Below are 9076 nucleotides of genomic sequence, written 5' to 3'. Positions count from 1 at the left end.
CATCAACATGAATTTGAGCAATGGTATGTACAAACTGGATAATTTCGTAATTAAGAAGATTTGTAACCAGGTGCATTTTGAAGACTAGTAGGGTCATTACCTAATACCTGACCATTGTGCACTTGATCTCACCCTCCTCTGTATATATACACCTTGTTATGTACTTCTCCTTAGTCTGTACTCACCCCTGAAGATGTGAATTACACGAAAGCGCTTGGGAACTTCGTGTTTTCTTCTTTCCTTGTGGTTATCAGCATATATACCCGTATATATATATATATATATATATATATATATATATATATATATATATATATATATATATATATATATATATATATATATATATATATATATATATATATATATATATATATATATGTGTGTGTGTGTGTGTGTGTGTGTGTGTGTGTGTGTGTGTGTGTGTATTTTGAAGACTCTAGGAAGATCTTTCGAGGAATATTATTTTGATTTATTCATCACACAAGTACAGCAGACAGTTCAATCCTATAACATAGTAATTATTAAGATTTCATTCTCCCACATTTTATCGATACCATTGGGGCAAGATCATAATGTCAGTCACACGTCTACACACCCATGGTATAACATAAACATGGAAAAGGTTTACTATATTCAACACTGTTTCATCACTCCTGTCTCTTTCAGCTGTACTAAACACCCAGTGCCTCACTTGGGCAACACTGGTATCCGGGGCCTTGAACCAGTGTCACCAAGTTTGCACTTACAGGCACCTAACTAGAATTGTTCCTCTCACTGACATGAACATTGCCACCTCTATCTGACTAAGTCTACATGAATCATAGATACATTTATAGAACTTCATATTGCTTGATAGCCATTTTAAAACCAGACAGCAAACTTTTTAGAGGAAACTTAACAAATCCATGTTTGGTCTTAAGACAGCTGCAACATACCAAACTACTTTGTACTTGGAAATCACTGATCTTTATCAGTGGTTGTTTTAGCTTACTTCTTGTAAGGGAACAATTACTTATGTGTTTGAACAGCAGATGCACTCTTGTTATCATCTACACTCTACAGTGTTCAACAGAGATGATCACCATACATGAGGCACCTCTTGGATTATGAATGTCAATAAGTTTTTCCTTTTTCCTGTACTCTTGCACGAAAACTTGATCCGTTAACCAGATTCTGATATTTTCACTAGACCTTGACAAGTCCACCAAGTGTCAACACATTCATTAAGTCACCAGACATTCACGAGATCCTGATATAGTCAACAATCATTGACATGTTCACCAGATGTTTCAAGTCCATCAGACTCAAACCGTTCTTTACCAGGAATCAGATCGGTCCCTCATGTAAACAGACCTCACGTGCAGCTGCTGCTGGAGTGTCCTTCGGTAGGTTCTGTGTCCTCCATCGGTGTTCATCTGCTGCCCCTACTGCTGGTGCCGGTGGTAGAATAAGCCTGGGCGGAGGCAGGTGTTGGAGGTGACCTGCTGCTGTTGAGGGTGTTCCAGCGTCTCGTGAAGGTGACCCGATAACTCTCCAGCGACCTCCCCTCCCCCTTGGGACAGAAGAAGAGGTAGATGAAAGGGTTGAAGCATGAGTTGGATGCCGAAATGATCCCGAAGAGCGCCAGCACATTGGGGTTGATTTTGTTCATGTCCCAGAAGGCCATCATGAGCTCCTGAGGGAGATAGGGAGAGAGAGATTTCAGAGATTGTAGGAGAGATAACTGGAAGAGACAATTAACTTTAGAGGCTGTAGGAAAGAGAACTACATAACATTTTATCCTTTTGTGTACTGAGAAGAGATAAACAACTGAGACACGAGTTAATGCATGAGGTCACTAACACAACAATAACTCAATTATTATCTGTCGTTGAAATGATAAACAAGTCATTAATATTCTACGTAAGCCAGAGATTATTTTCACACAGGATAATGAAACAAGCAAATTGAGCAAGAAAGATCTGCGAATCAAGACAAAGACTGTTTTTGACGAGGAATAACAACGAAAAAGTAAAAAATAATTGAAGAAAGGCTTTGTGAAGTTCCTCTTTACTGTTATATGTTTAAATATCCTAATGTGTGTTTGCTGCCATATATTATTCATATATACTTATCATACCTCACTGTACATACATATTAATTGTTTCATTTTTCTTACATTATTTATTTTACATTTCATAATTCCTCAATATTTTATTATTTTTCATCACAATAGTTTATTTTTATTCATCATCCTGATTAGTTATGGTTTATTCTTAAGATCTTATTAATTATTCTAAATTATCACTAATCCTCTGGTTATTACTGTTTGTGGTTATGTTAATTTATTGTAATCCATTCTTCTTTTGTTTCACCAAGGTTTATTTTTTGTGTATTTCAGTTAGTATTGTGGGAGTCTCAATAACCACAACAGCAATGTAGAGTCCTTACCCCGTTGAGAGACTTTTGAGATATTTGTTTGAGAGATAACTGCGGCAGAGACTATTGTGATGTATGTTTGAGAGATAATCGCGAGAAGAGACTTTTGAGATGCAAGCTTGAGAGGGAATTTTCACAAGAGATTTTTCTACAGGTGAGTTAGTGGCAGATAAAAGTGAACCCCGTATGGTAATTTTCTCCCTGCCTCGCCGGAACACCAGCCCACCTTCCCAATGGACAATTTGCATAAGTAATGGGAAGGTCGTCAAAGCTGCCACGAATATTGGGAATTTTATATGGTTAAGAAATTGGAGCTGAATTTTGTATTTGAAGTTTTGAAGATATGACGTAAGGCTTCTCACCTGTATGAAGCAAGGCTTCTCACCTGTATGAAGTAAGGCTTCTCACCTGTATGAAGTCAGGCTTCTCACCTGTATGAAGCAAGGCTTCTCACCTGTATGAAGTAAGGCTTCTCACCTGTATGAAGCAAGGCTTCTCACCTGTATGAAGTAAGGCTTCTCACCTGTATGAAGTAAGGCTTCTCACCTGTACGAAGTAAGGCTTCTCACCTGTATAAAGTAAGGCTTCTCACCTGTATAAAGTAAGGCTTCTTACCTGTATAAAGTAAGGCTTCTCACCTGTACGAAGTAAGGCTTCTCACTTGTATGAAGCAAGGCTTCTCACCTGTACGAAGTAAGGCTTCTCACTTGTATGAAGCAAGGCTTCTCACCTGTATAAAGTAAGGCTTCTTACCTGTATGAAGTAAGGTTTCTCACCTGTGTGACGTAAGGCTTCTCACCTGTACGAAGTAAGGCTTCTCACCTGTATGAAGTAAGGCTTCTCACCTGTATGGTAAGGCTTCTCACCTGTGTGACGTGGGCTTCTCACCTGTGTGGGCTTCTCACTGTGTGACCCGTAAGGCTTCTCATGGGCTTCTCACCTGTGTGACGTAAGGCTTCTCACCTGTGTGACGTAAGGCTTCTCACCTGTGTGACGTAAGGCTTCTCACCTGTGTGACGTAAGGCTTCTCACCTGTGTGACGTAAGGCTTCTCACCTGTGTGACGTAAGGCTTCTCACCTGTGTGACGTAAGGCTTCTCACCTGTGTGACGTAAGGCTTCTCACCTGTGTGACGTAAGGCTTCTCACCTGTGTGACGTAAGGCGTGTTTGTGATGAAGAAGGTGGCGACAATTACGATGGTCATGTTAAGTGTCTTTGTCTTCGCTTTAGGCAGAAGGCTGTTGGACCGACGACTGTCACTGTTCCCTCTGTCGCCGCTCCTGAGGGGAAGGGAGGGAGTGGAGGCTGTGAGAATGTGGGTGATCAAGGTGGAGGTTAGGGGGGGGGGGTTTAAACACCGTAAACAGCGAGGGTGTGTGTAGAAAGAAAAAAAGTAGGACATTGAAAGAGAGAGAACACGGAGAAAGAAAATATAGAGAGACAGAGAGAGATGCAGTGACGAAAGAGTAAGAAAAAGAGAGAGAAAGGAAGGGAGGAAAAATATCCATTCCTTCCATTGGGAGAGTTAGTAAGAGTGAGGGAGAAGAGGGAGATTACTTTTTAAGAGAGTCAGGGAGAAGATAACCACACAAGAACGAGAGAATTATAATGAGGAATGAGAAAGAAAGTGAGAATGAGGGAGAGTAAGGAGTAGTGTGAGACAAATTAGAGGTACATCTTGTCTAGACTCTATTTTCTCTATACCTTTCACAATCTCTCAGCCCATCATATTCTCTTTCAATTTAGTATTATTTCTCTGACTATCACTCTTAATATTTCTCACTCTTATTCTCCCTCCCAATCCAACTCAGCATCATAAAAATTCTTAATTTTTTCCAATCTCCCTAAGTCATTGTAGTATCCAAGCTTTCCCCCATCTCACGTATAATCTCCCAGTCTCATCCAGTCTCATCCAATCATTGCCAGTCCCTGTGTAATCCTCCTTCAGCTCTTCATAGCCACTTAGGTTCTTCCGAGAGATTTTCCCATTAGCTATTCAGTATTGACCCTAGAGAGAAACAGGAGGACAGATGTGTTTGGGTGAGTCAGCCAACACACACACACACACACGTCACTATCAACACACACACACACACACACCACACGTCACTATCACACACACACACACACGTCACTATCAACACACACACACACACACACACACACACACACACACACACACACACGTCACTATCAACACACACACACACACACACACACACACACACACACACGTCACTATCAACACACACACACACACACACACACACACGTCTATCAACACACACACACACACACACACACACACACACACACACACACACACACGTCACTATCACACACACACACACACACACACACACACACGTCACTATCAACACACACACATACGTTACTATCATCTTCCCTCATTCGGTCTCCCTCCCTAGCTTCCACCCTTCATCTCCTCCTTCCTTCCTCCTCTCCTTCCTCCCTCCCTTCCCATTACCCTCCCTCCCTTCCCATTACTCTCCCTCCCTTCCCCTCACCCTCCCTCCCACCCTTCCTTCCTCTCACCCTCCATCCTGCTGACTCACTTGAAGTACGAGGACTGTCGCCAGATGGTGAAGTAGATCCTCAGGTAGAGGATGAGCAGCAACATCTGGCAAGAGACGAACACCAGCACGAGGACCACCATCAGGTACACCTGTGGACGAAAGGTTATTAGCTCACCAGGTTATTAGCTCATTAGGTTATTTGCTCACCAGGTTATCAGCTCACCATGTTATTAGCTCACCAGATTATAAGCTCACCATGTTATTAGCACACCATGTTATTAGCTCACCATGTTATTAGCTCACCATGTTATTAGCTCACCAGTTTATTAGCTCACCAGGTTATTAGCACATCAGGTTATTAGCTTACCAGTTTGTTAGCTCACCAGGTTATTAGGTCACAAAGTCAAATGTTATCAGATCATTAAGTCGCTCACATACACACCGAATAACACAACTTGACCCACCTTTCTGAAGTTGTTATCCAGCTCCTTGGTGTAAAACTTGGACACACAGTAAACACCTCCGTCTTGCGTCTCGTACCTGGTGGAGAGACGAAGAGTGTCTAGCAGCCACTAAAGTCAGTGTAGGTGGTGGTGTAGAGGTGTGGGTGTAGTGAGGTGTTGAAGGGGTGATATGAGGGTGTACAGTAGAGATGCCCAATGATAAGATTTAAATCTCAAAATGCTGACTCACACGAAATTACGTCACCAGCGAAGTGGGAACTAACTAGCGACATGGGAAACTAACTAGCGACATGGGAACTAACTAGCGACATGGGAAACTAACTAGCGGGGTGAGAAACTGACTAGCAACGCGGAAACTAACTAGCGATGTGGAAATCTAACTAGTGTAGTGGGAACTAACTAGCGGGATGAGAAACTAACCGCGGGAGTCACTGAGAATTTGAACTGACAGGTGATATAATGTTACTAGTGGTGCAGAAAATGTGTTATTGAGGCTCCAACCAACTACTGCACCATTTTTTTCAACAACGTAATCCTTCCCCGTCCCCCCCCCCCACTTTATTTTACCACAGACGAGACGACATTGGTTTTATTTTCAACAATTGCAGTGATTTCTCCCATTGTGTCATGTTCCAAGATATTGTCTGTTGTTTCATCATGATCTGGATCAAGGGTTTTAATGAACCTCAAAGGAAACATGATGGAAACAAGAGTCATAGTGCTTTGAAGAGGAAGATTCCGGCCTCAGTGGGGAGTGCTGTGGCTAGACAGCACAGGGACGCAGTGACAGGGATGGAGTCTTAGTTGTATTAATATTTGTTTTGTTGTTTCTACCGCAACATAACCATTCCTAGACGAGATTCTTCTCCGTAGGGAATCTTCTCAACTTGTGTAAAGTGGCGCTTTTTAAGGTAATCCAATGTACTTTATTTCGCCCCAGGAAAACTTTTATCTCCTTGGATTGCAATATCCGAAGAACGTTTTTCCAGGATACTTTAAAATTACTTATTATCCGCTAAGCATCTCCTCAATGCATGCCAATTCAGCAAATGAGAGCGGGAAGAAAAAAGAATGAGGAGGGGGTGAGAGAAAGAGAGAATGTGAGTGACGATGTTTTATAGAATAAGTGGGATGTAAAAAGATAAAGAAATACGAGAGAGAGAGATAGAGAGGATGGATTATATAGATGAGGAACGGGATACTGAAAATGTTGTGGACAATAAACCGACAAACATTTCTTCATAGAGGAGGACCTACCTGAAGAAGGGATAAAAGGAGGACCTACCTGAAGGGATAAGAAGAGTACCTACCTTAAGAAGGGATAAGAGGAAGACCTACCTGAAGGGATAAGAAGAGGACCTACCCGAAGAAGGAATAAGAGGAAGACCTACGTGAAGAAGGGATAGGAGGAAGACCTACGTGAAGAAGGGATAAGAGGAAGACCTACCTGAAGAAGGGATAAGAGGAGGACCTACCTGAAGAAGGAATGACCTAAGAAGGAATAAGAGGAGGACCTACCTGAAGAAGGGATAAGAGGAGGACCTACCTGAAGAAGGGATAAGAGGAAGACCTACCTGAAGAAGGGATAAGAGGAAGACCTACCTGAAGGGATAAGAAGAGGACCTACCGAAGAAGGAATAAGAGGAAGACCTACCCGAAGAAGGAATAAGAGGAAGACCTACCTGAAGAAGGAATAAGAGGACCTACCTGAAGAAGGAATAAGAGGAGGACCTACCTGAAGAAGGGATAAGAGGAGGACCTACCTGAAGAAGGGATAAGAGGAAGACCTACCTGAAGAAGGGATAAGAGGAAGACATACCTGAAGAAGGGATAAGAGGAAGACCTACCTGAAGAAGGGATAAGAGGAAGACATACCTGAAGGGATAAGAGGAAGACATACCTGAAGAAGGGATAAGAGGAAGACATACCTGAAGAAGGGATAAGAGGAAGACCTACCTGAAGGGATAAGAGGAAGACCTACCTGAAGAAGGGAGAAGAGGACCTACCTGAAGAAGAGACAACAAGAGAACCTACCTGAAATGAAGAGGAAGGAGAAAGAGCGGGAACAACCTATCCCAAGGAGTAAATAATGTGAAGACCTGCTTGAAGAGATGATAGAAGAATCTACAATACCTGCAGACGAGATAACAAGATGGCCTACCTCAAGAAGACGAAGAGGTTGGGCAGAGAAGGAAGGAGGCTAACGGCCCAGGCTGCCAGCACCAGGTTCTTGGCGCTGATAAATGGGTTGAGTGGCCTTACCACAGCCTCGTGGCGGTCGATAGCGATGGCGACGAGCATGTAGTTGCTAGAGGTGATGGCGAAGGTCGACGCCACCTTATACAGCTTGCAGGCCACGTTGGATAGATACCAGTGCATGTCTAGTACCTCCCACATGAGCTGACCTGGGTGCGAGATACACAAGCGTCATAAACAGATAAGGCAATGGCCATGGGAGGGAGAGGAACTTAATGTTTACTTAAATCCAACGCTAACCTGGCCATTGTTGTGATGCTTAGAGAGAATTTTGATGAAGAAGTGTAAAACCTGGCCGAAAGAGAATAAGGGTAGGAGGAGAGCCGGGGGATAGAAAGACTGGTGGCATGAAGGAACTTAAAAACTGTGATCATCGAGGCTGTCACAATATATGGTAGAGACAGACCTAACCTTGAGTCGTGGTCGTCAACAGCCAGGTATACAATACGGGGATGTCACCTTGATTGATTGCCTAATTGAAGGATTATTTGGCTCCGAGACAATCAAGTGAGAGAAGCATCAATCAGTGTGAGGAAGACCTTCATAGATACCTGATAATGTAACCTCATTTGATTATGTTTTTCAGTTGAAAAATTATGAATGTCCTTGACGGAGGAAAATAACATTTCCAGTAAATACAAAAAATCTCTTTCAACTTTCCAATCACCAAATGAGGAATTGGAATCGATGAAATAGTAGATATGAATTTTAAATATTCTCTAAACTATAGTACTATAATATAACAGCATAGTAACATTCATTTCTAACTCACAAAATGCTTTACACGATGAGATTTATAGGTGGCTTCTGTCTTAATGTATTCATAGTGTGAAGAAGCAACTTTGTGTGGTAATGAACTAATATTTCTCTGTAACAGCGATGGAATATCTCACTGACGACCCTGGCTCTTTTCTTCACTTTATCTTCCTTTCCTCTTTCCTCCCGGTTCCCTTCCTTCCTGTTTCCCCTTCCTCCCTTCCTTTTCCTTTTTCTCCCTTTATTTTCCCCTTTCACCCTTCCCTTTTCCCCTTTCACCCTTCCTTTTTCCCTTTCTCCCTTTTCCCCACCTTCTTTCTTCGACTCTTATCTCCCCCTTCCTATCATTCCTCTTTTCCTCGACTCCATCCCCCGCCCTTGCCTTCATTCCTTCATTCTTCTTTCCTTCACCTCCCTTTCTGCGTTTCCTCCCTTCATTTTTCTCCTGTCTCTCTTCCTTCCTCAACACCCTTCTCATTGCCTGTTTCCTTCAACTCCTTTCCCCCTTCCTTGCCTCCCATTTTCCCTTCTTTCCATCACCTTCCTTCCTCCCTTCCTTCGCCAACCTTCATACCTCTCTCTTTCCCCACCTCCCTTCTTCTTTCCCTCGTTTGCGTTTCAATTACCATCACTTATTTCCCC

At 42.6% G+C, this 9076-nt stretch overlaps 1 protein-coding gene across 1 annotated transcript; it reads right to left on the bottom strand.

Moving 5' to 3' along the window:
- Nucleotides 1-460: 460 nt before the first annotated feature.
- On the bottom strand, nucleotides 461-7847 carry LOC121869178 (gonadotropin-releasing hormone II receptor-like). Its single transcript, XM_042370398.1, has 5 exons — nucleotides 7584-7847; nucleotides 5423-5498; nucleotides 4998-5107; nucleotides 3569-3701; nucleotides 461-1678 (listed from the first exon to the last, which is right to left on the bottom strand). Exons 1-5 carry the CDS (start codon nucleotides 7817-7819, stop codon nucleotides 1415-1417), a joined length of 819 nt encoding a protein of 272 aa, XP_042226332.1. The 5' UTR covers nucleotides 7820-7847; the 3' UTR covers nucleotides 461-1414.
- Between the last annotated feature and the right edge of the window lie 1229 nt (nucleotides 7848-9076).

Source organism: Homarus americanus, unplaced genomic scaffold, assembly GCF_018991925.1.
Source record: "Homarus americanus isolate GMGI-L3 unplaced genomic scaffold, GMGI_Hamer_2.0 scaffold25467, whole genome shotgun sequence".
Classification (NCBI taxonomy): domain Eukaryota; kingdom Metazoa; phylum Arthropoda; class Malacostraca; order Decapoda; family Nephropidae; genus Homarus; species Homarus americanus.
Note: the sequence above shows the minus strand (reverse complement) of the source record. Positions and strands in the feature narration are given on the sequence as shown.

Coding starts and splice junctions, on each gene's coding strand:
- LOC121869178 (XM_042370398.1), bottom strand. CDS start 7,819: ATGTGGGAGGTACTAGACATGCACTGGTATCTATCCAACGTGGCCTGC. Junction 5,499..7,583: donor AACCTCTTCGTCTTCTTGAG/GTAGGCCATCTT, acceptor TCTCTCCACCAG/GTACGAGACGCAAGACGGAG. Junction 5,108..5,422: donor TGGATAACAACTTCAGAAAG/GTGGGTCAAGTT, acceptor TTTCGTCCACAG/GTGTACCTGATGGTGGTCCT.